Source organism: Microtus pennsylvanicus, chromosome 6 (assembly GCF_037038515.1).
Source record: "Microtus pennsylvanicus isolate mMicPen1 chromosome 6, mMicPen1.hap1, whole genome shotgun sequence".
Classification (NCBI taxonomy): Eukaryota; Metazoa; Chordata; class Mammalia; order Rodentia; family Cricetidae; genus Microtus; species Microtus pennsylvanicus.
The window spans coordinates 55,635,239-55,662,755 of record NC_134584.1 but is presented as its reverse complement, the minus strand read 5'-3'; the positions used below and the strand labels follow the sequence as shown (position 1 = coordinate 55,662,755).

General features: G+C 47.1%; 1 protein-coding gene across 7 annotated transcripts in view; it reads right to left on the bottom strand.

Annotated features, from left to right (window-relative positions):
- Pde8b (phosphodiesterase 8B) overlaps nucleotides 1–27,517 on the bottom strand; it is a 223,323-nt gene that overhangs the window by 31,426 nt on the left and 164,380 nt on the right. For 5 of the 7 annotated variants that reach the window (XM_075976288.1, XM_075976286.1, XM_075976282.1 and 2 more), the window contains exons 9-10: nucleotides 26,221–26,309; nucleotides 24,013–24,073 (exon numbers count right to left, since the gene is read on the bottom strand). The exons of the other annotated variants lie outside the window; for them this stretch is intronic. In XM_075976288.1, coding sequence (XP_075832403.1) covers nucleotides 24,013–24,073; nucleotides 26,221–26,309 — 150 coding nt within the window. The remainder of the gene's footprint in view (nucleotides 1–24,012; nucleotides 24,074–26,220; nucleotides 26,310–27,517) is intronic. 7 annotated transcript variants of the gene reach the window in all.

Here is a 27,517-nt window from a genome sequence, read left to right as displayed (position 1 = left end):
TGAAGAGGCAAGCTTAAGTTTTAACAAAACAGGCAAATGTGGGGGACTGTCAGCCAAGGAAGCCTAGCTTGACTTAGCATCCACTGTACTGTCCGGAAAGCTCCCTTATGTCAGACACAGCTAAAATGTCCCAGGCTTCATTGAACCATTGATGAAAAGCCAGGGAGGGGGTGGAGAGTTGGTTCAGTTGGTAAAGTGCTTGTCACAGAAGCCCTGAGTTCAGATACCTAGGATCCATATAAAAATCAAGGTGTGGTGATGTAAATCTGAAATGCCAGTACTGTGGAGCAGAGAGACGCAGATTCCTGTAGCCCATCGGCCAGCCAGCCTAGCTGAATCCATGTGCTCCAGACTCAGCAAGACACCCTTTCGCAAAAAATAAGGTAGAGAGTGACCTAGGAAGACACTCAAAACAACTTCTGGCCTCCACAGGCACCCATGTTTGAGTCTGTATGCACATGTGCACATACCCACATGAACATGTATACAAACACATGAAAATAGCCAGGCAAAACAGGTGTTAAAATGAGGTTTCCTGCAAAACCCTTCTGCTTGGTCCATTATACATCCCCACAAAACGTCAATACAGAATCTATGACTTGTCTGTGATAGCTTGGTCATTTAGTCACAGCTATTGGTTCTCACCCCATAATTATGGTACCTTTTATTATTTCTTCCATGAACATCATTTCATCTTTTCCTCCAGGAATAAAGACCATGTTCTACAAAGCCACCAAGCTCAACGCATATTTTCATATATCCAATATGAATAAAATTATTGCTTCATTCTTTCTCCTTAATCAGCTCTCGCTTAAAAGCTTTTGTCTTTAACCAAAATACATATGCCTCTAGGGGCAAAACCCATGGCTTCCCATATTATGAAGAACAAAAAGAGTAATAAACCCCCCAGGTTCCCTTTTCTCGTTTCTCATAGGCTCACAAGCCATCAGTATGGCTCCCATGACCTATACTGTGGGCCTTGTGTTCTGTCTGGAGTGGCGTCAGCTCAGTCCTGGTTTAGGATTAAAAATGTGTCCCAGCTACTGACAGGGGTGGGATGGTGCGGACCAGGGAGGGGAGAGAGCACAGGCACAATTCCATTGGCCGGGAGGGCGCTGGCCCATCTTTTTCTACAGACAGCGTTACACTTGGTGCTTTGAGCTGAACTTGCTGCCTCCACTTTAGCACACTGGCCCCTGGGGGGTTCTGTGCCCACTGTCAGCAGCATAGGCCACAGGTCCTCCATCTTCACAACTACAGTCTTCCAGGCTGGGTCAGCCTCTACACCAGGGTGCTGTGTGTGGATCTCACTTCACAACGCTTTCCACAGAGGACAGCTGGGCTCTCCTCCTGTCACGTCCCAGCAAACTGGGGCTCTTCATGTAAGTCCTGTGACTGATGGTCTAGCTACACGCCTCGTCTAAGTACCCTCATTTTACAGGATTCTCATGGATGACAAAATCCCCACGCAGAACAAGAATTAATGTTTCTAACTCAGCAGGAATTATTCCAAAGTGATTTCCTTCACAGTCCTTAGTGGAACTTCGGGAGATTACAAGCAAGGAAGGGTAGCTCCTTAATCTTTGATGGGTCCAGGAGAGAGGTTCAGGGGCTTGAGGACCTGAGGGCAGGGAGAGGGATAAACTCCGTACCATGACATCGGCCATTTGTCATGTTAGCCAGGGCAGGCAGCTTTCTGCTAACAGTTGCATCATTACAGACAGGAGGAGAAGCAACCATTCCCCTTGATGTGCAGAACAGGGAAACTGAGGTTTAAAGTTTGGTTGCCACACATGTAGTACACAGAACTGTTAATCATGGTTTCTCTAGCTTTTTAGCCAATTGCCTTCATCACATGGCTCTTCATTCACAGGTCTCAAAAGTGTTGTCCTGAGCCTGGCTTGTCATCTTACACCCTGGAACTACCTCACGGCCCAAACAGCCTTTCCCCAGAGTTCTGGGAAGGTATGAACTTTGCCATGTGTGTACTTGAGCAAGATCGGGATTCCCATCCTCAGAGTTGTCATTTCTCTAGGGCACAGAGGGTCTCCAGCTTGAAATGTAGTGTGTTCCTGTGCAGGAATGGCTGGGGATGGTGCCAACAGGCACTACTGCTGCAGCCACAGGCTTCGAAAGCAATGGTTTCTGCAGGGCCGTCTACTTGGTCTGCGAATCTGGCAGAGCTCAGAGCTGTGGTTTTCTAGCAAGTCTTTGAGGCTGTGTATGTGTGCACATGAGTGCATGTGTGTGTGCTTATAAAGGTGCAATTATAATTTTAAACCTTTAATTAAAATATCATAGGTTTCCACAAAATTTGCTCCCCTGTGCTTAAACCCTTTATTTACTAATGCCTGATTTTGTTCAACTTCACTTGATCTACCCTTTCTGCCTTTCTGGCTAGTTCTTCCATTCCTCATGATCCTAGCATAATTTCAGGTTCTTGGGCATGAAGGGCAAGCTCTCTGTCCTGGAGCGACACTCCCCACACCTGTCACCTCTAGTTAAGCTTAACTCTAAAAAACACTATTCTCCCCTCTCTCTCTCTCTCTCTCTCTCTCTCTCTCTCTCTCTCTCTCTCTCTCTCTCTCTCCCCCTGTTCTTCTGTCTCTCTCTGCCTCTGTCTTTGTGTGTGTGTGTGTGTGATTTCAGGGTCATTTGTTTTTGAAAGAATATTCCTTTACAATTTATACTCTCAATTTATTGTGGTGTGAAAGCCATTTAGGTTCACTTAGACCCACACATTTTAAACTATGGGTCACAATTGCATATGAGCATATGGGTCATGGGAACATGAGGAGCATTAAATGTTTGACAATAATAAAAGCTTTCCGAATGCACAAATTAATTCAAAGTCAGCACATAATAAATCCAGGTGTTCCCAGCAGTACTCACTTGTACTGCATCATGTGACTTCACTGACACCTAGGGTCAGAACACCAACTTGTGCAGTTTGTGCGGCTCATACTGCCATCCAGGTGGTGCCAACAAAGCTGCATGCCACAGCTCAGCTCAGATTCCAGGCTGGTGTATGCTATGGATTGTTTTTTTTTTCCTGCTCTGATGAAAACATTAGTTATAGAAAAAAAGATTTACTATTTTCCTACCATTGTTCCTCAACATGTTACCTTTGGCCTGTATTCTGTCAGGATGTTTGAATTCTGAAGAAAGTAAAACATCAATGATTTTATTGTCTTGTAGCAGAATCACCTGAGATCAGGATGGCATGGGCCTTTCTCTTCTTACTCTTTCTAGTTCAAGATGTTCTCACTTAATAGTAGGCCAATTCTCCCTGAGGTTAGAGTAACAAACTCAAGTCTTAGCAAATCTTCATGAATTCTGGTTTGAAGTAGGATGGGATATCCGATAACTTCTGAAATGGTCTCAAGCTTATTTCTACCACTTTGTAATATGTATTTTTGTGAATTAGTATTCTCAACATTGATGGTCATAAAATAAAAATATTGATCAACCCTGGAAAACACAGAAAGTGATGTGTACTGCATATCCAATGCTCAGTCAACACCGAGTCCTTTATGTAAAAGTAAATCCAAGTAGTATGCAAATGTGTTGTTTAATACATATTAACGGTATGCAAATACTAACTTCTCTGTATGACTTATTATGGATAAGTGTTAGACTTATATACCTATTTTGTGAGTCTATCTTGGATAAAAAGAAGTTGTGAATAGAAAGGGCTTGTGACACTCTTAGATCATCCTACAAGGAACAAAAATCCCAGACTCATGAAGATGGGTAAGTTTCAATGATATTGAATTTAATATTTTTTCACATTTTCAGGGATTTCCATTGACTTTATGAATCTTCATCAAGTCATTGAATAAATGATTTTCTACATCTAAAGAAAGAACTTATCCCCTCCTTCCCACCAGAATGGCGAAGAAGAAACCATCAAGGACATAAACTTAGAATATTCCCATGTTGGAAGGATGACAGAATTACACAATCCCCTTGAAGACCCAACCTGGCACTTTTGTACCAATATAGATGAACATCTCCATGACAAAATACTACCCCAGAGAAACAAAGCTGTTTCGTCACAAAAGTAACTCATTCAAGTCTACTCAACGAAGCCCAAGCCTGGAAACAGCCCAGAGATCCATTAACAGGGTAACAGACTGAAAAAAGAAACAAACAACAAAATAAACAGGAAGATGATACTGATGCACACAGCCCAGACGAAGCTCAGAAACCTAGTGAGCAAAAGAAGCCAGACGGCAGAGCAAACACTGGACGAAGCTGGAGAACGCACATTCGTGTTGTAGAATATTGTAGAATAGGGCCTTGTTGGAGCAGCGAGGGAAGGGTGCAGGTGAGGACAGCTATGAAGGGTCTCAAAGAACTTCTGAGAGGGTCAAATTTGGTTGTTTTGTTTTTGAAGATGTGGGCAGTAGAGGTAAGTTCAATCTCAAGAGAAACTATAAGATCTGCACATTATCTTCCTTAAAAACAAGAACAAAACTAAACTCTAGTTAATGTGTATGCTGGCAGGACAAGCAGTGAGCTACGCTGATGTGTGTGCCCGATACTTAGTAGTTGTCAAGCAATTAAAAAAAAAAAAAGCTGGGGGAGACAGTGAAGGACGATTTCAGGACCACAATGAGAATCACGTGGAGTCCCATGCTAACTGTGGGACCGAGGGAGTGAGTAAATGGCTACTCACTTATATGGCTTCCAACTGTTTCATTAAAAAGTAAACTCTAAAAATTCTAAACTTTATCACAATTTTTTAATATATAAACTTTTCCTAAGAAAGTGTTGCCTAGTGCACACCTTTAATCCCAGCACTCTGGAGACAGAGGCAGGTTGATCTCTGTGAGTTTGAGGCCAGCCTGTTCATCATCATGAATTCCAGAACAACCAGGGCTGTGTAGAGAGACCCTGTCTCAAAACAAAAACAACAACAACAACAACAACAACAAAATAACAATAAAATAAAAACCTCCACTTTCCATTGGCCTCAGCAATGCATACATAACCAGGCAGGGAGATTCTGCCATGGGGCCTGGCTCTGGCTGGCTCTCAGCCACACTGCGGAGCACAGGCACAATACCCTGCTTTTGCTGTCCCTGGTTTGTACGGGCCAGGTCTCTGCTCTCTTCCTCCCCACCCTGTCCTGCAGGTCTTGCTCTCACGTGGCTCCTACTGGGAAGGTTTTTAAATACTCCTTTCTCATCTCAGTCTCTCATGACGTCAGGGCTTCAGTCACTTGCTTTCAGTGGATTCTTAGTGATTCAACACAGTCTGTAACCTTGCATCTCTGTGATTAACCAGTCCCTTGTAGCTGGGCTAGAGGTTATATCTAACTTGATTACTATTGTGTACTCAGTGCTAACACAATCTGGGGCATAGTGGCTACTAAATCTGAGATGAATCCATAAGAGACTGGAGTTAACTGAGGTCCTTACCTTACACCTGTGGCGAAGCCATTGTTAATAGTGATTTGACCATCACGTTGGTCTTTGTTAATTATACTCAACACTTCTCTCATTAAAAATATCAATTCATAAATGGTTTCACAGGAAAACACAGATAAAGTGATTTCTGTAAAATGTCATTTTTTTAAAAGAAGTAAATATGGTACGGAAAAAAATGCATCCTTATTCTCTGATAATGTCCAATCGGATCAAGGTGAGCAAGCAAGACCGACAAACATCAGAGCACACCGTCAGCCCTGCCCTGGCTCTCCGAGCCTCTGGGAGTGTCTCTATGGCACACTGTACTGTAGCTCTCTTCATAAAATGGATGGCATCTTTTAATAAACAAATAATTATATATCCATCCACATATCCGTAATAAAATGGGAAGTGGGGGCAAATCTCCTTGGTCATTGTCCTAGCTTGTTTCTCTGCTGCTGGGAAAACACGGATTAAAACCAACCTGGGGGAGAAAAGGGCTTATTTAATTCACAGGCTGTGGTCCATCACTGAGGGACCACAGGGCAGGAACTCAAGCAGGAGCCTAGAAACAGGAACTGAAGTGGAGACCACAGAGGGACACTGCTTATTGGCCTGTTCCCCGTGCCTTGCTCAGCCTACTTTCTTGTATAACCCAGGACTACATGCCAAGAGATGGCATCGCTCACAATAGGCTGGGCCCTCCCACATCAGTTGCTAATCAAGAAAACGCCTCACAGACATGCGCCCAGGCCAATCTGACGGAGGCAAATTTTCCCTTGCGGTTCCCTCTCCCCAGGTGCCTCCAGCTTGTCTCACACTGATGAAAAATAACCAGCATAGTCGTTTAAAATAATGCTGGCTTTGATGAAGGGAAGCAGTAAACAGATGGTTAGGATGAACAAAGATATTTGTTTAAATAACCAGGGTATCTCCCAGCGTCGACTTGCCAAACCATTTTAAAAACATGCACTATTCTTCATTTACTACAAACTCAAGGCTTTCTTGATGTGACGGGATTCCGATTAACCAAGCTCGAGCGCTGGGTGCAGAGACCTGATGATGGGGGCTGAGTCCCTGGAGACCCTCCTTCATGTGCACCTAATCAAATGCCAGGAAATGGCATCGTGGCGACATCTTTGATCATCCCTCTCCAGTGAAAACATCGTGATGAGCATTTTCTCCAAAAACAAAAGGCTCTGATGCACAGATCAAAGATACTTTCTCAGTCTGCTGTCGTTTCAAAATCCACTTGCAGATTCACGCATCTCAAAACCCCTGCTGGAGCAGCCTCCAGCCACGGAACAAGACACCTCGTCAGCACCCAGGAACCCAGTTCCTACAGCACAGCTCATTCACTTTCATGTATTCTGAGTTGGTTCTCAGCCACCAACAACAGCCAACACCAGGACAAACAGCGGCTTCAGCGCACTGAGGCTGATCCCGGGGTGTGTGTGTGTGTGTGTGTGTGTGTGTGTGTGTGTGTGTGGCGCGGGGAGGAGAGACTCATCCCCATAGTTACGACAGTGAACCTAATCGGAAGGGTGACAGCGTCTCTTCTTTTTTATCTGGACAACATTTAAAATGTCACTCCTGTCAAGGCCGCGTGCAGTGGGCTGACATGGATGAAAGGGCACATGAATGTTTAAGTTGACACAAGATTCAAAAGACAAATCCCAAGCTGTCTTCCAGACAGTTACAAATGTCAGCCCCGTATACGTTCACACCCCTCTGCTGTCCATTACTTTCTCGGGAAAGTTGAAGCATCGATTCCTTTGCAAAGCCACAGTTACACGTTCAGATACTATAGGTGTCCCTCTGTCAAATGTTCCTGACCTGCCAGGCTGGTGGCCACTGGCTCCACATTCTGCACACATCTGGAACCTTTACAAAGATATGTTTTCATGTTTTTTTCTCAGTAAAATACTTTTTATAGATATATATTTTTGTGTATGGGATGGCTTGCATGTGTGAGTGCAGGTGCAGTTGGCGTCCTAAGGAGGGTGTAGGGTCGGCCACTTGCTGTGGATGCTAGGAACTGAACTCAGTCTTCTGGAAGAGCAGTAAGCAGTCTTAGGCACTGATCCATTTCTCCAGTCCCAGTAATTATTTTTGTATATTTTGCTCAATCAAAATATGTAATGCACTGTCCTTACCCAAGAGTCCCTGAGTCAGGCCTACTGATGTAGTGGGCCCAAAGTAGTCAGGACTCAATGAGCCTCATCTGTGACTGGTCTGTAGACCTGGGGAACATGAGGTAATGCGGGGCACGTCATGCCCGGGGTGTGGCCAAAGCATCAGCAACATTGCCAATCCCGGGGAGCTCATTAGATCTACCAATAATCTCTCTCTGGACTTACAGAACCAGAACCTGTGCGTTAATAACTATCTCCAGGTGGTTCATTCCACATCCGAGTTTGAGACTACACTAGTAAAATAGACAAGTAATAGGTTTGGGGTGTTTTCCATTTTGCAGTATGGGGGACAAAGCCCAGGGAATTAAACATGCTAGGCAAGAGCTCTTCCACTGAACGGTTCCCTCTGTCAGAGCGTAACTTTTGGCAACAGGTGTTTTGAGCCCTCCCTTTGTAGCTGTAAACACGAGGACTCAGGAGTTTCACCAGGCCTCTGCTTCCTTGCAGTGTAAGCAATGGTACCCAGTCCATCAGGGGACATTGACAGATTTGTTATGCAGATTGTTGGAGGAAATGCTGGAGGAGGCAGTCTCAAGCAAGAGGACAAGGGGTCTGACGTATTGGTACTGGGGTCTGAATCACTAAGAACCCTCTGCACCATCGTGCAGTAGCTGAAGACAGATCTCCAGCCCAGGAAAGCACCTCCTTTGCCTTCGCTCTCAGTTCACTGACATCCCATCTCTGTCTACCTCCCTACCAGATGTACCCAGAGAGAGATATCCAGGAGTTCTTTAACTTAGACAAATTGACACCTAAAATTAACATTCGCCTTCTTTTGAGGGTGGGATAAGACAAGATTATGAAATGCCTGGAAGGTATGCCAAGACAGTGAGGTCCTACCCTACAGTTTTTGACCCAGTAGTGGGGCTGAAACTTCCCAAGGTGAAGCTGAGAGTGCAGATTCAGAGGCTGTGCTAAAGAATCTGTGACCTGAGGGTGGGATGACCTTTGACCTGGAGGGTGGGATGACCTGTGTGACCTGAGGGTGGGATGACCTGTGACCTGAGGGTGGGATGGCCTGTGACCTGGAGGGTGGGATGACCTGTGACCTGAGGGTGGGATGACCTGTGACCTGAGGGTGGGATGGCCTGTGACCTGGAGGGTGGGATGACTTTTGACCTGGAGGGTGGGATGGCCTGTGACCTTGAGGGTGGGATGACCTGTGACCTGGAGGGTGGGATGGCCTGTGACCTGAGGGTGGGATGGCCTGTGTGACCTGAGGGTGGGATGACCTGTGACCTGGAGGGTGGGATGACTTTTGACCTGGAGGGTGGGATGGCCTGTGACCTTGAGGGTGGGATGACCTGTGACCTGAGGGTGGGATGACCTGTGACCTGGAGGGTGGGATGGCCTGTGACCTGGAGGGTGGGATGGCCTGTGACCTGGAGGGTGGGATGACTTTTGACCTGGAGGGTGGGATGGCCTGTGACCTGAGGGTGGGATGACCTGTGACCTGGAGGGTGGGATGACCTGTGACCTGAGGGTGGGATGACCTGTGACCTGAGGGTGGGATGACCTGTGACCTGAGGGTGGGATGGCCTATGACCTGGAGGGTGGGATGACTTTTGACCTGGAGGGTGGGATGGCCTGTGACCTTGAGGGTGGGATGACTTTTGACCTGAGGGTGGGATGGCCTGTGACCTGAGGGTGGGATGGCCTATGACCTGGAGGGTGGGATGACTTTTGACCTGGAGGGTGGGGTGGCCTGTGACCTGGAGGGTGGGATGACTTTTGACCTGGAGGGTGGGATGGCCTGTGACCTGAGGGTGGGATGGCCTGTGACCTGGTAGCTGGGATGATGCCAGCCTCTCTGGTTTTCTCTTTCACGGCTGGATTCTGTTTTTCAGAAATCTGGATTTTGTGACTTATTACATTTCCTGTGCTCATTTCCTCTGAAGCTCAGAGCTGAGTTCTGGTGGGCTGGTTTCCTGAGAGGGGCACACACAGAAGAACACTTGGGTGGTCTTCCCTTTAATGCTGTCGTTCCTCCAACCAGGTCCCTTCACTGCTCAGCAACAAGAAGAAATTATGTATAACAGACTTAGTAAGAAATTTCTCTTTGCCTAATGTTTTGTTCTTAAAGAATTGTCAATGCCAAATGAGACGTTTGCCAAATAAAGTATAAGCCCATGTGCCCCTAGACGTTGTCGGGAGAATGAGGGAACTGCAAAGATCTAATGCTTTCCTAGTCCTGATGACACTGAGGCTTCATTCCACTCTGGTTGACACACACTAGAAGGGAGCCTCAAGACCAGGGCTTAATAAATCAGGTCTCTGCAGCCAGCGAGCAGGCAGAGCCAGCGCACCGCGGTGAGTAATGAGAAGCCAGCAGCAAAAGACGGCTTTGTGGTTCTGTGACCCGAGCTTCGGAAAATATCCTTCATCAGATGTTCTCTTTACATCTTCTAAGTAATCACCGCCAGAATCAAAAGGCATGCCTAATTATCCCTCATCTTCTAATTTAACTCAGACATACTTACTGGGCTTATGAAGCAAAGATATACGTTCTATTTACTGTCTACGAGAAGAAAACACCAGGCGTGTCACCCCGTGAGCCTGCTCATCCAGGAAGTGTTTTGGTGATACTCTGTGCTAGGCCAGGCTCCAGGCTCCAGGGGCGTGGCAGAGAACCTGTGGCTCCCAGTGGGTGAGGAACCCAAAGTGAGCCTGAAGCACCTTCAATCCTGACAAAAGAAACTGAACCTCACACTTAGCCATTTGCTCCTTGGAATGCTGCAGCCATTCCTAGTCGGTCTGAGGGCTGGCACTCACAGTCAAGAAATGCTAGGACATGGTGACGGCCCGCCCCGTTTGTTCTGGAAGTGCTCCTCTAGAAAGGCAGGCAGTGAGGGGTCAGACTGCGCTCCCCAAAGGGGGAAAAAAGCATGAATGAAGCAGCAGTGATAATTTCCAGACGTCGCATCAAATCCATGTGGCCCAAATTTCTACCCCCTGCCAAACACGAGTATCACCCAAGCACAAGCAAGAGCCTCCTCACTAGAATTTGGGAATTCTGGGTGATAGAACACGGAGACTGGGTCATGGATGGGAGCCAGCCCGGCCAGGTGGCATTCTGACTTTAAGTGGAGCTGGACTTTATTGTTGATTTGTTTTTGTTTTTTTAACCCTAACTTTTCAGTGTTACAGACACAGGCACCACTGTGCTGAAGATAGGCCAGAGTATTCCATTTAGAATTCATGCTCCAAAGCAAGGATTAGAGAACTTCTTGTTCAAGCTATCCAGGTTTCATTTGGATCATTTGGATGGGTCACCTGTCTACCCTGACACTGCCCGCTAGGGCTATATACGTTGAATCTTCATCACTAGAGGTCTCCATGAGACACACCCCTGGGACAAAACTGGTCCCCATGACAAGGCAGGAGATCTATAGAAGAGAGAACAGTGGGTACAAATCCAGGAGATTGTTCATCACCCCTCAACAAAAAACCGCTAGCGGAGATATCCAGAAATACAGCCAGGGGCATTGTCAGTGGCCACATCACTATGCCTACACCTAATCCTCACATAAATGGTAGTGGTTTTTAAAGGGTGGATGGAGAAATCTGCTATCTCCTTCGGCAGCAGCTTCAGTTTCTAAAATGTCATATTACTATGAAACGTCTCAAGACTTAGCCCGAAGTGGAGAGGGTGTGTGAGGGACTCTACGGCTCTGTGCAGCCTGCAGGCACCTATGATCCTAACTCACATGTCACAGAAGGAGGAGGCCAAGGCTGAATGGCCATGGCACTTTCCCAAATGCACAAAACTAGTCAGAGAGAGGGAAGAACAGTACACATCGCCCTTCCCCCAGGCTCCAGTGCTCAGGGAATAGCAAATACTCGATCTTTTTCTCTTAATTTCTATAAAACGTGTATGTTTAAAGCAAAAATACCAACACTATCTGATGAAGTATCTATCTATCTATCTATTTATCTATCTAGATGTAATATATACAAAACCTATAGTGCAATGAATGGGTGGATAGGCATCAACCAGGTCTTATAAGACAAAGACTTTATGTTCTACACGATTTGGTGGACGATTAGGTTAAGAACACTGTGGAAAGGTAAAGCTGTGTACAGTAATTCTAAGTAATTCTGTATTGTGAAGCAATTCCCAACAATTCTGCATCATTAAAAATAAGATATAACCAAAATTCAAAAGATTAAGGAAATGACATTTTAGAAATTGTCCAAACGATGTAAAAGAAAGTCTGTATAAAGGAATAGAGAAATGAAACAGAAGAACACAGAGAAACAAATGGTGAAAAGACAGCGCTGCTTCTCATATGAAGAATATGATAATTGCTTTCATCTGAGACTGATAGAACATTCCACCTAACAAAAGAAGAACACAGCCTTTTCAAAGGCATCTTTTTGAAATGCTGACTGAAACAGACCTGTATTTGGCCCAAACAAAAGATTTCAATAAAGTTTAAGTGGATCCAAACAGCACCAAGTATGTTCTCTGACAATAAGTGGAAATAAATCAAAAAATGCCAGAAAACATCTATAATATGTCTATCTAGAAATTAAACAAACCCAAACCGAAATTTCTAAATAGCCCATGGACCAAAGAAGAAATTAAAAAGAAATTATGCCAGATGGCGATGGCACACTCCTTTAATCCCAGCACTCAGGAGGCAGAGGCCAGCCTGGTCTACAGATCAAGTTCCAGGACAGGCTCCAAAGCTACAGAGAAACCCTGTCTCAAAAAACCAAACCAAAGAGAAACAAATTATAAAAGTAGTCAAAGACAACGAGAAGTTGAGTCCCTTCATGATGCTGCATACTTTTCCTTTCCCATGCCAAGAAGGGAGGAGGAAAGCGGGTGTGGCCAGGAGCCCTCCCAGTCTACCTGTGATAGCTTCCCTTCTCCCGTCTACTCCCTGCAATCAAAAAGTATCACTGCCTTAGATTCTGAATCTTTCTAATGAACCATAAAACAAGCAGGTCTTAGAGGCTCACAAACAACATAGCTAAATTTCTGGGATACACCCAAAGTAATCATTTCATAGAGAAAGCAGAGCTCTCTGCTTCTAGACTGAAAGATTCAATCCTTAAATTCTGGTTTCTCTAAACTGCTCTCCAGCCTCAGCGCATGCTCATAGGGTAAACATTACCAATCTAATTCTGAAAGTTACACAGAAATGCAAAGAACACATGAAACCAAACCAGAGGAAGAACTTATAGTAGCTGACTTCTAGACTTGCAGTGGTTAAGAACGTATGCAATTGGTATATGGATTCACTGGGCAGCATAGTGGAAGAGTCTGGAGGCAGGCCACTACGTAATTTCTTGCTAAAGATGTCAAAATAATTCAGTGGGAGAAAGTACTTCTAATAAATGCCTGAGTTTCAATAATCAGGTATCTTTATAGGCAGACACTAAGTTTATCCCTGGTGACACCATGAAAGAAATTCTAGATGCAATGTATACCTAAATGTAAAAGTTCAAACTTTAATCTTTTAAAAGAAATACAAAATGTCTTTAGAACTTGGGGACAAGCAAAGAAGGCCACAGAAAGCCATATCTGTCACACATGGACATAGTAAGCTTTGTCAAATTAGAAACTGTTCAACCAAATATTGTTAAATGAATAGAAAAATAGAGGAAAACATGAGCAAACATATCTGGCAGTGGACTGATGTGTAATAAAGATAAACTCAATAATAAAGACAACCCAATTAAAATGCCAAAGGCCTCCAATCGTCAGTATACAAAGATGATAAAACACCAACAATGCATGGGAAACCTTTCGGTCATTGGTCCCCAGTGTGTGCACAGTATCAGGCACTCTGCAGAAACAAACTTACAAACTAAATTCTACACGCCGGCCCATGGCTAAAAATGCTTGCAGCAACACCGACTCTCGACAAGAGTGCATTGGCCTCGCAGGCTCACTGCTTTGGGGACTGCCAAATGGAAGAACTTCTCGGGAGGAAAGAACTGGCAGTTGCTTATAAAGCAGACACGCACCGAATCTGTGACTTAGTGAGTAAGCTGCCGGCCATGCTCCCAAAGGAAAGGAAAATCATTTACAACAATGCAAGTAGAAGAAGACATAGAAGCCTTCTTCACAACAGCTCAAGAACAGACACAGCTCAGGTAAACAAACCGTTCACAACAGAATACTATTCAGCAATAATAACTGATTAGTGAGCCGGGTGGTGGCACACGCCTTTAATCCCAGCACTCAGGCTGCAGAGGCAGGCAGATTGCTGTGAGTTCGAGGCCATCCTGGTCTACAAGATCTAGTTCCAGGAAGGGCACTAAAAAGCTACACAGGGGAAACCCAACAAAAAAAAATGATTATTGTATGGTGTATGAAGCCCATGCACCAAAAAGTGTAAGTCTTTAAATCATTTTTAAAATGCTTCATACAGTAAGTACATATTATATGACTCTATTTATTCTATGATAGGGTAGAGAGGAACCAGACAGCTGGAGGGGCAGAGCTCAGTGTGGGAAGAGGAATGAGTGAATTTCTAGGGTGCCAGTGATGTGCTTTGCCTTGTGAGGGGCACACAGGCATGTTGTCAGAGGCCATGCAGAGAGGCGCACTTACAATCTATTGATTCCTTTCTATGATCCGGATATCCAAATAACAGGCATTCACTGTCAAGGGGACACTTCATGGGAGAAACTAGGTCATTCTCTCCCACCACGTTGGGGTTTTGGGGAATGAACAAAACCCAAGACCACGCACCTCCTTGTGAATATATATATAAGAGAATTCAGACCTGAAACAGGGTACTACATGGATTGCCTGCTGGAGTAGAGGCTCTGGGGAGAAATAGGAGGATCCAGGTTACAGGAGGGCCAAGGGACCATATGCTGGGACTTAAAGCCCTGACAGACTTCAGAGGCTGCAAGGGCCAGGTTAAATTTGAAGGAAAGAAGTAAATGGTCACCAGGTAGTGGTGGCGCACACCTTTAATCCCAGCACTTGGGAAGCAGAGGCAGGCGGATCTCTGTGAGTTCGAGACCAGCCTGGTCTACAAGAGCTAGTTCCAGGACAGGCTCCAAAACCACAGATAAACCCTGTCTCGAAAGACCAAAAAAAAGAAAGAAAGAAAGAAATGGTCTAAGTGTCAAGTTGAAGAGAAGACACTGGATGGGAGTGGGGCACACCAGGGGAGAGGTGAGCCTCTAGCTCAAGGGTTCTGGAGAAAATAGAGGTTATTCTAGTAGAGGCCTGGGGGTGTCACACTTCTTTCTGAAAATGTCACTACTGACAACAAAGGGTTAAAGGTCAGACTCCCAGGAATCCAAGGGACATCCATAACTAAAGTTCCTTATTCTCCTGGAAGAACACAGAGGTTGCAAAGTTTACCCTAGTCCACTGATCCCAGCCAGAACACTGGAGCTAACAATCATAGTAGCCAGGGGGTGGGCTCAGCAATAATAGCGATGGGTGGGCCGCTATGGCCACCAAAGCCACCCACTCTCTAGCCTCGACGGAACTGTGAAGCAGGGCCTTTAGGAGCGTTAGGGAACCAAAAAGCTCTCCACCAGGCTGCCAAATGAATTTCTGGAATCAGAGGCCAAGGTCATAGCCAGAAAGTGTGCTGCAGGTCTGAGCTTGTGCGCTTAACCGCAAGAACACAGCCTATGTCACAAGGCCAGATTCGCAGGCTGCGGTACCGGCTCCTCTGCTCCCCAGCTTCCGGCAGGAAGGACGCAGGCATCCATCACAACAGAGGCTCAGGCTCACACCTGCAGGCCTGCCCACCATGATGTTCCCAGGCTCCTCCCCGCAGGCCACGTCACCCCCACACAGCCAAGTGCCACTCTGAGACAGAACCTGGGTGTTCCTGTCAACCGCCGTGACATTTATAGACAACAGGGATCCCAAAGATGGCATGAGCTGATGACACTTGTGACCCTCTCTTGTGCGCATACGCGCTGTGACATTTGAACAATGACCAGATCAGCCAACGGTGTAGGGTGTAGCTCTGGGATGTGCCGCTTCATTAAGTGTCACGTGACTACGCCCACAGAATTCTGTGCTTCTGCAGATAACAGGGCAGACAGTTTGTCACCTGGATGGAGCCCAGCAGTGACAGGCAGAGAAATAAGATTTGGAGTTTCAGCCCTGTAGCCCACTAAAAAATGATTTATTAAAGATCATTTTAAAAAACAATACTTTTAATGCCCCAAAGGGTTATGGGTGAATTTTTCAAATTTAAATTAAACAGCAAACTAAATAAATCCCACCCATGCCATTTTCTTCCCTGTCATATATCACAACTATGAAATATTAATGGAGAAAAGAAATGAAAAACCCAAACATCTGTCGGCTGAAGCAGACAATGGGCTTGGAGGGGAGATAAGGGAGGGGTTGGTTCTACGTCTGTGTTGTCAGGTCAGGCATGGGAGAAAGAGACATGTTGGGGCCTGTAACCAAGGCTATGGAGAAGCAATGTTTCAGACAAAAGCCATTGCATTCCAATGCTTCTAGAGGGGGCTAGAGACACAGCAGGCAGGGTCTCAACCGCGGTGTTCACCTACTCTGTCAAAAGAGCCATTTCCCTTGCTGGCCTGCTGCAAGGCTCAACCCAGGCCAGGCTCATTGCTTAGGCCTGTGGCATGACACAGGGTCCTGGGCCCCAGGAACCACTTTTGGGAGCCCTGTGGCATTGCTTTCTCTGGATGCATTTACCCCACAGTTATTTTTCATGCCAAGGCCCAGGAGGAAGGCACACAGATAATGACACCATGGTCCCTGTCCCTGACATTTTCTCAATGCCTACTCCCCGCTGTGAGTAGAAGAAGCCAGTCACCCTTCCCCTAGGCTGCACTGCTATGGTCTTCCCCTCCCCCATCATCTCCAGCAGGAAGAGCCCTGGGCTCTTGTAACCTGATCACACCTGATCACATCCTGCCAAGCTTCCTCTTAGCTTGGAGGTTTCACTAAGGGAATACAATGGAATCCCTTGGGGAAAATCTCAGGAATCACCTTGTCCAGCCTGCACCAACACACCCTTCCTCAGAGCCCCTGGGACACACCACAGAGTGGACATCACCATGCTGTCCTTACTTTCTACTCTCCAGGTAACTGCAAAATGTGGCCACGGCGGAGACCTGCCGCATTAGCCCCTCAGCATGCTGTGGCCTTTATCTTCCCTGGCACCTCCCTGGGCCACTGTTCTGCAGATAAGCCCCTAAAGTCCTTTCAAGAGTCCTTCCCAGGATCCTTCTCACACTCCTCCACATATCCCTAAGCAGCCAGAGTGCTGTGCATCGCCTATGGCTTCTCTTCATCACCCCTTAGGTCTGGTTCACTCATGGTGTGAAGTACCCCATAGCACTTGCAGAAGGAACAGCACCCGGGGGACCTAATCTTCCATTACTCCCACTTATCCCAAGCACGCATGTCACACCTGCTACGCCTCCCAGCCCACAGCCATCTGGTGTTGACTAACAAATACGAAGGAAAAGTACCAGAGAACCCACTCCATCCACAGTGCTTCTGGCTATAGGAACACGCTGGCCACAGTGAAAGTTTGTGCACACAGCTTTCTTCAGTGTCCTAGGGCCACACCCTGACTCCAGTCCTCCTAAACAGCCAGGACAAGGGGCTAGCATGAGATTTCCCCAGGGCAGTAGGAGAAACCTAAGGCGCAGGAAACCAAATCCACTGTCCCGTGACTGACGCTGGAAGAGCACACGCTTCTCGCAATTTCGTTTTTAGAAATTATATCTAAATGAGTCACATGGAAGGAAAGGGCCAGAAGCCCATGCATAATCTTCATGGTTATGAATGCTGCGCTGACTACCGTTGGAACAAAAGGCACTTTATGCGAAAGAGCAGATAGCGCCATGGTGTGGGTTTCAGGTGTGCACTGGCCACGCATTGCTCAAGTATGATGACGATGTGCTGTGCTTTGGAGGCTAACATGGCCTCCTGTGTGTGAGTGCTTGGTCCCCAGCTGGTGACAGTGTTTGGAGGATTGGGGAGCCTTGAGGGAGTGGAACCTTACTGGAGCAAGTAATTCATCGGAGGTGAGCAATTTTGAAGAGCCACGCCATACTTCCTGTCTCCTCTTCCTGTTCTACCACAGGGTGAAGAGGTAAGGAACATTCTTTTCCATATGGACTGTAACTCTTCAAACTGTTAGCCAAAATAGGTCCTGCCTCCCTCGCTTCGTGTCTGGTATCTAGTCACTGAACAAAAAGTAGCTCATGACAGAACGAATTCTGCAATGCTTCAATCAGCAGTGGACAATGTTCAACATACACCACTGCATGCCGGAGGATACCTGGAGTGAGTTGCTCCGCGGCTCCAGCTTTCCCTCAGAGAGACCCCTGTGGACAGTTAGTTAGCTAACTCCCTCCCTTAGCCTTTCCACATCTCCACACTGCTTGACAGTGACCTTCTTCTACGCACATCACAGAGGTAGGGCCCCATCCACACAGTGATCTACTTTACTTCCAACATCCAGAGACAATTGTCAGAGTAGCCCCCAGAGTAAGATGTGTAGAGATGCTGGTAAAGGCAGTGGGTAGCCCTAGACTGAGCCCCAAGTACCTTCATAGTTCTAAACTTCCCACTCTCACCCAGCAAGGGATCTAGCCAAGCCTGGCCATGCCCTCTTCTCTTGGTCTCTGCAGAAAACTATCCTCTTCATAGAGACACATTCCTGCCACACTTCACACCTGCACCTCAGTCAACACCTCTTTATGACGTCATCTCCTGCTTCCCACCCCAGAAGACTCTAAACAAGCCCGTGTCTTGCTTTAGAGCCACACGTCTAACAACTTTGGGGTTAAATCCTGACTTTGTCACTTACACTATGTGACATCCAGATGCATTTTTTGACTGCTCCAAACCTCAGTTTTCTCATTTGTCAAAAATGAGGTTGTGATGAAGACGCCAGGAGAAGACACATGGCAATCAAGCCCTGGCAGAGTCAAAACAGGTAGGCACAAGCTTCTCAAAAGCCTCATTGACCAACTCAGTGAGTTCAGTCCTAGAGGAGATGGGGACAGAGGGACCTATCACATGCCATGATAGAGGGCAGATGAGCAGACATATCCCCTGTAACTATGCATCGCTTGCTTCCTAGATGTCTTGGGGACTCATAGGTCCTTCACAGTGAGGACCAGACCCTGGAGGAGGATGAAAATGACATACAGGAAAAGGCTTAACCAGAGGCTCAGTGCAAAATGCAGGTGCCTTCATCTAAGTCTATCATAATCTTCCAGGTATAAAGGGAAGTTAATAAACTCTAGCCAAGGCGACTTTGTAAAAATAACTGCATTGTAACACATCCTTGCCATTTATTGGCACCTGGTCTGCAGTGGCCTTTTCAGCACAATGGCAGATCTGAGCTGTGTCGTTATATTCTCCCCAGACCTTGATTTAAAAGCTGCAGGTAACACATTGTTTCTAAATACTACAAAAATTACAATTCCCCTATTGTAAATTCTACTGTAAATTAGAGCAACCGGTTCTTATATAAAATCCCTTTGTTGACATTTTCCCTTGGCCTGTAATGTGACCAGCTGACAGCTGAAACTGATGGTGGCACTCAGTGTGAGTGTTAGCTGGTATTTCCGTTTACATTAAGGAATAACACGTCCAGACCTTAGCAGGTCCTTCCTGTGAAGCGGAAGGCTCCTGACAGGTTGGCTACTAGCTGCTGCTTTGCAAGAATACAAGTTTCCGTATGTTACATAAAACACGAGTGAGCAAAACTCTCCGATTTTCAGGTCTTAGCTGCTGCTTTGAGAAGCCAACACCGATCTGTACGTTGGGGTCTCTGTCTCTCTGTCTCTGCCCCTTTCCCGTCCCCGTTGTCATGCAATGCATTTTCTTGATATCAGACCTCTGAACCTCACAAAGCCTGTCACAAACCAGCTTTATCAGAGACAGCCACCACCAGACTACAGCTTTACCAGCCAACGCCCACCACCACCAGACTACAGCTTTACCAGACTACAGCTTTACCAGACTACAGATTTACCAGCCACCACCAGCAGACTACAGCTTTACCAGCCGCTGCCACTACCAGACTAAAAATGTTTTTCCTTCTCTGAGCCAAGACCTTCCATGCATGCGCACAATCCTACCAGGCGCTACCACAGTACCACCAGTGTCCCTTCTGTGTCCCCTTCCCTGCTGTAGGTTCTGTGTCTTGTACCCTCAGCGCCTCTAGCCTAGCAGGCTCTCCTTTCAGTGCTCAGGGGTTGCCTGTTCAAAATGGGCTTTCCTGATATCAGAGGCCTCCCTTCAGGAGTTTCATATAAATAACTATATACGAAAGCTAAATGGAAAAATGTGAAAAAGTTTGTTGACCTAGTGGCTTTCCCAAATGTATCAACAAATGTTCCAGACACCTGCTGTGAGTCACATACATCCAAACTCTGCCTTGTGGTGGCAAGTCAGTGACCGAAAGCACACTCCTCAATGGGAGTGGCCACCCCCAGAGGCCCCTGAAGCTGTAGCTGTAATAGCCTTCTTTTTTCAACTGGAAGGAGTGGCACTTGGATGTGTATCTTGAAGAATAAGCAGATATTGTTTGTGACATCACATGAGACACAATGGTTTAGATGAGGGGCAAGCTCAACATGGAATCTGTTCAGCAGGGAGAGGTCTGGAGGGTGAAGTAAACGCTCAAGACAGTCTTTTTTAACTTTCAAACCCAGCGCAGGTTCTGCTCTTGGAGCGGTGATCAGTTAGCCATCAGCCAGGGCTAGTTGCTGCCCTTGAGTCTTGGCCAGTAGCTCTCAAACAAGACAGGGCACTGGGACCCACCCTAGAGGACATGGACATTCTGACTTCACAGTTTTAACACTGCCCCCTCAAAAAAATAATAATCGGTATCTCACAGTAAGGTTTTGTCACCGTAGGTTTGGCCACCTTAGCTCTCATTTCTGCCCCCATTGTTCTCAAGGAAGCCATGTCCACACTGTGGTGTTGACACTCCGATGGCCAAGCGTCAGTGCCCAGACTGGTGTCGCACTGAAGTAGAAGCACCGAGGTTTCCCAGGTGACCTAGCTCACTGGGTTCAACAGCTGCTTTCCATTCAGCGATCAGGTGAGTGGAAACAAGAGTTCTACCATGAAGGAAGGCTGGAGAGGTGTCAGGGGAGTTCTAGAAATGGGACCCCCACTTCCTAGCTCTGTGAAGGAAGCACCGTGTAACACTGGGCCAGAGTGGCCGCCTTCCGCCCTCCATCAGCGGTCACCATGGACAGTTGATTAGCGGGAACATTTCCTCTGAGCCTGGCTGCTTTCCCCACCCCCTCACAATTACCCACTGGGGGATGGGGAGGCTCTTTCCAGAGAGCTGAGCTCCAGGACTCTTTAAGGAAATCACTTCCTTGTGGGATGGGCAGGAGACACCAGCGCCTTCCCAATGACTTCTCCATAGCCCCAAGTGTCACACCTCCACAGGAAGCCTGTGTTACCTGTGGACTCTGCACACCGCAGTCCTGCCCTCCCGCATGCTGGCTTCTGATGCTTTCTGCTCTCAAGCACATAGGCTTTGGAACTGCCATGCTCACTATATCGTCACCGCCAAGACTGAGAGGAGGGTATAAGCACTCAGGTGTGGAGACCTAGCAATGATGAGGTCCCCTGCGATCAATAGGCCCCGAGCCAGTTCAGGAATGGCTGGCATGGTGATGTCTTCTACACCCCTTCCCTGTTCATATCTGACTGGCCCATGGTTGTGCAGTGCTGGGTGCCTGCAGTTTCACACGTGGTTTCTTATTTGTGAGAAGGCAAATGAAACCAGGGGCCTAGGATTTTGCACGCTTTATATGGCAGTAAAAAGAGACTGAAGACAGGCCCTGGGAGAGTACTCAGGGGTAACATGAAGACAAAGGACGTCCAGAGCCTGTGTGACTGGGTAAGTCTGGGCAACCGAGGCTGGAAGTGGCCTAAGCAAGTGGGAAATGCAGGGAAGAAATTTATCTTCTGCAATTAAGGTCAGCGAATACCTCCTGTAGAGAGTCAGACAGTAAATACTGGAGGTTTTGAAGGCCCAGGGACCTCCATGTCCCTGGGCCTTCTCCAGCCTCCCCAGACCTGGGGTTTGATGCCTGTCCAGTTTAAGGTTTCTCTCCCTCTGGGCTACACTTTATTTAATCTGTTTACCTGTCTCTGGCCCATGGTTTCTGGGTGCCTGTGATGAACAGGTATCTGGTGAGGCTCTGGGGACAGCACATGTGAAGGGGACAGGCCTATGCAGCAGACATACCTTGCTGAGATTCCCAGCCTTGGCAGAAAGCTCAGGGCTCAGAGACGAATAAAGAATGTTTGCTGATGACAGCCATGGCCAGAAGTGAACTGCCTGGCACACAGCTCCATTCCCTGTTCAAATGCCAGCCCACGGGTTGATTCTGACGTCAGAGCTGGACCCCAGAAGCAGCACCTCCGAAGAAATGCCTGCAAACAGCCTGCTCCACTCCAAGAGCCCTCCCCAGCCAGAGCCATCTCCATGGCTCCAGCCTTCTTTGGGGAGAAAGAAACGTACTGTAGCCAGCCGGAGGGACAAGTTGCTTTATTATTGGAAAATCTAAGAGTCTCTCAGGCCTGTGCTGCACCATTAGGTGACGTCAATAGCTCAGGAGATCCAAGCTCTGTGTTTTCGCTCTTCTCAGAACAGCAACTGATTCATGGTAGCAAAGGGGTTTCTATTTAGAGCTGCAGAGGGGAGGCGGCCTCCGTGTCCTGGCATCCTATGCTAATGGTTTGCCCGCTCTCTGTGGGCAGCAGGCAGAGTTCACGGGAGGCCAGGACTGAGACACTACTTCCCCTAAGCTAACCAACAGCCCTAGGCCTACTACGTGCTCTCAGCTTGGCATGCAAAGCCTGTGACATTGCTAGAGAGGGGACGGCCATTTAGCACACAGCTAGCTGTGACAACGGGGACAGAGGCAAAGCAAGACAGGGGCTTTGGGGGTCTGAGGAAGAAGGAGCGATTTCAAGATTCTTGGACTGAGTCATGAAGGACCGGTAGGATGGATAAGTGGGGGAAGTGGAGGTACAGGGAGGGATAATAGGGGCTCTGGAAGTTGCTTCACTAGATGAGAAAGACAGGAATGAGGGGGAGTGAGGAGGAGAGACTGCCTGACTTTCAGCTCCATCCCCTGCTAAAATGCAAGGGAATGAACTGATAATTGATGTTGCATAGAGCCTGCCATGGCTTCTGTGGGAGACGGGCTTGCTAGATGTTGGACATGAGTTGTACCTGCTTAATTTCCGGCATGAGAATGGATGGGACTAAGTCTCCCTGTCCCCTCTGTGGGTCCACAGACTGAAAATGGTGGCCTGTCCATCCCTAAAGGGATACCAGGATTCCATGTCCCCTCTCCCTTTGCTTATTGCCTCTCACGCAAACCTCTTTCTTGCTCCTGATGTATCTCACTGAGGCTGTTTGGTGATGTTTTTCCTCCAGTGACAGTGCATTCACATCCTTTCCAAGTGGGTGCTATCAACAAAGTCATTCCTGATCCCAGATTAGGTACCCAGTGGCAATGGATGCTTTTTTGGTTGGACTCAAACTTCTGAGCCAAACATATGACCGCAGATACTTTTGACATTTGGGACTCCATGAAGGTCACATGATCTGGCCCCTCTTTCCCTCCAGGACTCCTCTCTAAGAGGACTGCTGTCTTGCTGCCAGTTCAGCTGGTCACCTGGCCACACCCATCCTGCCCCTCATCATCCCCACCATGTGAGGAAAGGATGGATTAAGCCCTAGGTGTCTTCGAAATTCCTAAGAGACACTGTCCCTTCTTTGAAAATCAAAGTCAAGCATCATAGTTTATGCATTTAAAGTAGCTCATTGATAGCCGTATTTATTTCATACTTCCTAGTCCAGAAGTTATAAGGTATGAGATGGAAACTCCATGATCAAATAGAAAAATACAAATCACATAAAGCTACTTCCAGCAATACTGGAACATTATAAACCACCTTAAGGCATTTTTAAACCTAAAACCTCGCTAACTTTCTGTTACTTCAGAAGACAGTGTTCGAAAGGCACTGCTCTCCACGATGTAATGTAAGAAGAAAATCACAGTACTGATTTGGAATGGTTCTCATTTTGGCTGTGAGCTGGAGGAGCAACATACACACTTTTCATTTGTGTAAAAAAATTAAGATAGGAAATGGAACATTTTTCCTTTTGGTTTTGAGGAAGAATCTTATGTTCCCATAAAATGTATTAGCCTGGAGAGACCACGAGGCATAGCGTAACCAAAGCACACTCTAAACAGAGTGAGACAGGCTTGTGGAGAACTGGAAAAACATCCTGTCAGAGGCTTCCCCATACACCGTCTTAGATAGCAGTTACAAGAAACTATGGAGAAAGACAAGCAGAGAACAGGACGAGGATGACGCATGGGCAAGCTGACAGTGCGGCAGAGGACACGGGATACTGTACCTGCTTGTTATTGTCAGTGGTACAGCACAGCTTCTTGAGGGAGACAAAGTGCCTAATTTTCCTAATGACATAAACAATCAGTGATTAGTGAGGCGGGAAAAGGAGGAAGCAATAAGGCAGCACAGGGGTACGGCAAGGCTCCTCAAAGCTGACCGCCAGACCCTTCCTTCCCAGCGCAGATCTGGTCACAGAACTACATTTGCGTGCAGGAGCCTGGCTTCCCTGCAGCCCCCAGCTGGTGCGGCCCCTCCTCCCTCACTGGCCTGCTTGCCTTCAGCTGCCTCCTGGATCTCTTCAGGAGAGACTGACATGCTACCACAGCAAAACTGGCTTTAATCCTACTGACACAAATATTTCGTTGCTTACACAGAAAGCAAAAGACTCATTTGGACGGTGACCAAATTTCACGGTTGCTGTTATTCTTTTAAACATCCTGTGTGGTACTCTATGGCTCACTGTAACGATGACACTGAGGTTTTTCTTTTAGACGTCCTACGCTGCACACTGTGGTTCACCATAAGGATGGCATTTTTGTTTGTTTGTTTATTTTAGCCTTGGGGGGGGGGGGGAATCCCTTGATTAAAAAGTCACAAACTGAATCCAGGGACTTAGCCATGGTCTTGTTCATTATCACAAGGGCACTAGGACAATAGAAGCCAGGTGCACCCACCTAGTGCGAGTCAGGTCATGGTAGATCCTCACTTGGGAGTAAGGCTGTGGAACAGACTGTGTGAGACTGTACACCCAGAAGCCTGTGGGCACCCCTTCCTCCCTATCTCTAGCTCATCCTTCTTCCTGGGTTACCCTCCTCTGGAGGGTTCTCTGACGAGAACATAGGGAAAGACTGATGGATCCCATAATATGAACTTCACCCAAGCAAGAAGGGGTCAAGCATCCCCATTTTTAAATCAGAATTGCCTCTAAGAGCTCACTGCCTACAATTAGAGGAAATAATACAAAATCATGCCTGGATTAAAAAATAAAACCCTTCTTTCCCTCATCTGTCAAATAAGGAAAAAAATTATTCTGATATAAATTACCAGGCAATAGCATGTCTCCTCCACTTTGATTGCCCACTGATTCTAGCAAAACACACAGAAAAAGACTCGGCTTCCTGTTTCCAAGAAGACAGTCTAAGAGTGGCCATAAGGACAATGGGACAGTCTCAGGCACCATCTCCTGTGGCTCTGGATCGGCCACTGTTGGGATTGCTAAGCTGAGCCAGCACCTATGTGGAGGGTAAGCAGCCTCTTTTGGTGGTGGACAAGCCTCGTTTAGGAACCTGTCACAACCCACAAACTCCAGAAGCCAGCCAGGGAGGAAATGGAAAAGAACACTGGACAAACCTCTCAGGTGACTGAAGGACAGGTTTCAAACTAATCCAGCAAGGAAAATTGGAGGGAAACAACCTTCAAATAGACAGGTGATCTTACGGAATGGGCTGATTTTCTATCCCGTGATGATCTGAAATGAACTCGGGTGGTCCTGGAAACCATGTGTGAGAGGTGTTATCTGGTTTCTTACAACCGCTATCTTATTTTCTTCACCAATATGTCACATGTTCCTCACAAGGTCAAACCATTAGGTGGTAGTGACCTTCATGCTTTCTGCAAGGCTCACCAGTGAGTTTAGTTAGGAGGCCCATCTGGCACTCTGAGCCCTTCCCCGAAATATACCTGAGAGAAGGAAAGGGAATCATATGTTTCATTTCTTATGCCTTGCCCCCATGGTTCTCTGGTCAGGTTTCATTGGCTCCTGTTCAGACACAACCTGCTGTAAGTTAGTGCCTTTAGGACACTCTGAGCCCTTGCATAAGCTCAAAGTCAATATGGAACAAACTGGGGCCTAAAAGAGAGAAGGTTATCATCCTGTGGGCTGAGGGCAGAAGCCTGTAGTGCTAGTTGGAGTTCACTTGCCAAGGGGAAGGACAGGCAGAGACCCTGAGAGGTGTTGGAACAAGGGGGGCAATCGTGACCAAGCCATAGCTGGGGAGTAGAGCTGGTGCTGCAAGAAAGACCATGAAGAGGAGACAGGGGTGGGGGAAGAGGGAAGCCATGTCTGGAGATTGCTGCTGGCCACCTAAGACCGGGAAAGTGCTCCTGAGTGTGTTGTCCTGTGGCTTACAGTGGGACTTCAGTGTGCCAGACAATGCCCGCAAGGGCCTGAGTCCCTCTCCGCAGCAGAAAGAGTGGAAGAGTTTGCTCTCACCCTCCTTGGCCAATCACTGGGGTGATCTTCACGTGCTGTTGGATGCTGTCCCCGGATTTCCGTCTGGCATAGTAAACCCCCTGCCACTCCTACATGGACAAAGAGAGCTCTTGAGATCCTTCAGTCGAGACCACAGCTGCTCCCACACTGCGTCTTTGCAGACTGATCAGAACTTCCCACAAACTCCCATTCCATGTCATGGCACTGCTGGGTGGTTGTCCCCACTACAACGCCATCACGATCCCAGGGGATAAATGTAGGAGCACCAGGCCAGTGTGTCCACTACCAGGGTGTCTGTCATGAGCTCCAGGGCAGCTGGAGTTCCCAGCACGCGCTCCCTCAGGGTGCCAACACAGCAGAGTTCAGTAGAACCTCAAAATCGTCACAACAGCTCATGGGCCTGATCGTATCATTCTTAACTTACAGATGGGTAAACTGAGGCTCAGAGAGTCCAACTAGCTTGTCTACATGGGGAAACAGAGGATCTATTTATAACTGTGTAGTTCTTTTATCCTTCCCAAAGTGCCTCGGCTTTCTGAGAGTCTAAGCACCTCCCACCCAAGGGTCACAACGATCCCTTGCAGTTTCCACAGATGGTGCTGAGGGGAGGGAGAGATTCCCGCTGCCACGGGACCCTGGGAACTGGACTGAAATAAAGGACAGGAAGCCTCATGGTGGGGAGTTTTCTCCACTGTTTCTGGAAGGGAGTAGATAACTCCAAAAATGAGGTACCTTGCAGCTATATCTTGATCTCTCTTGTTTATGAAGTGATTAGTGAGTGTGTCATTTGAGATTGCCTCATGTGGCTGGGTTATTTTGGCAAAAAAAAAAAGGAGTACTTTATAGTATCTGGTTTCATTTTCAAGTCTAATCGATCTGATTTTAGAAGTAATTTGGACATTCCTATAATCTAAGTTTATTCTACCCCTGCTAGTGCTCCCGTCTCCAGTGAAGATGATGCTTAGCTAATGCCAATGGAGAAAAGAAGAAGAAAGCAGAGCCACGGGAGAAGCTTTAGGACACCTCAGAAGAAGCAAGAGGTCACTCCGGCTCAGAGGGAGGAGATGACAGTCCAGGAAACATCTCTTTTATCTCTGCTGCACCTTCATCTCCCCCTGAAGAAGCAAAAAAGAGGTTGGGGATGGGAGGGCTGGGGAGGAAGAGTTACCTGTGGATACGGCACAGCCATGAGTAAAGAGAACAGAAGGAAGATGGAAGATATTCGACTAAAGCAGCAGAGCCTACCAGTCAAGGTGGATAGTAGGTCTCTCTAGCCCTTCCTACCAAACCCCAACAA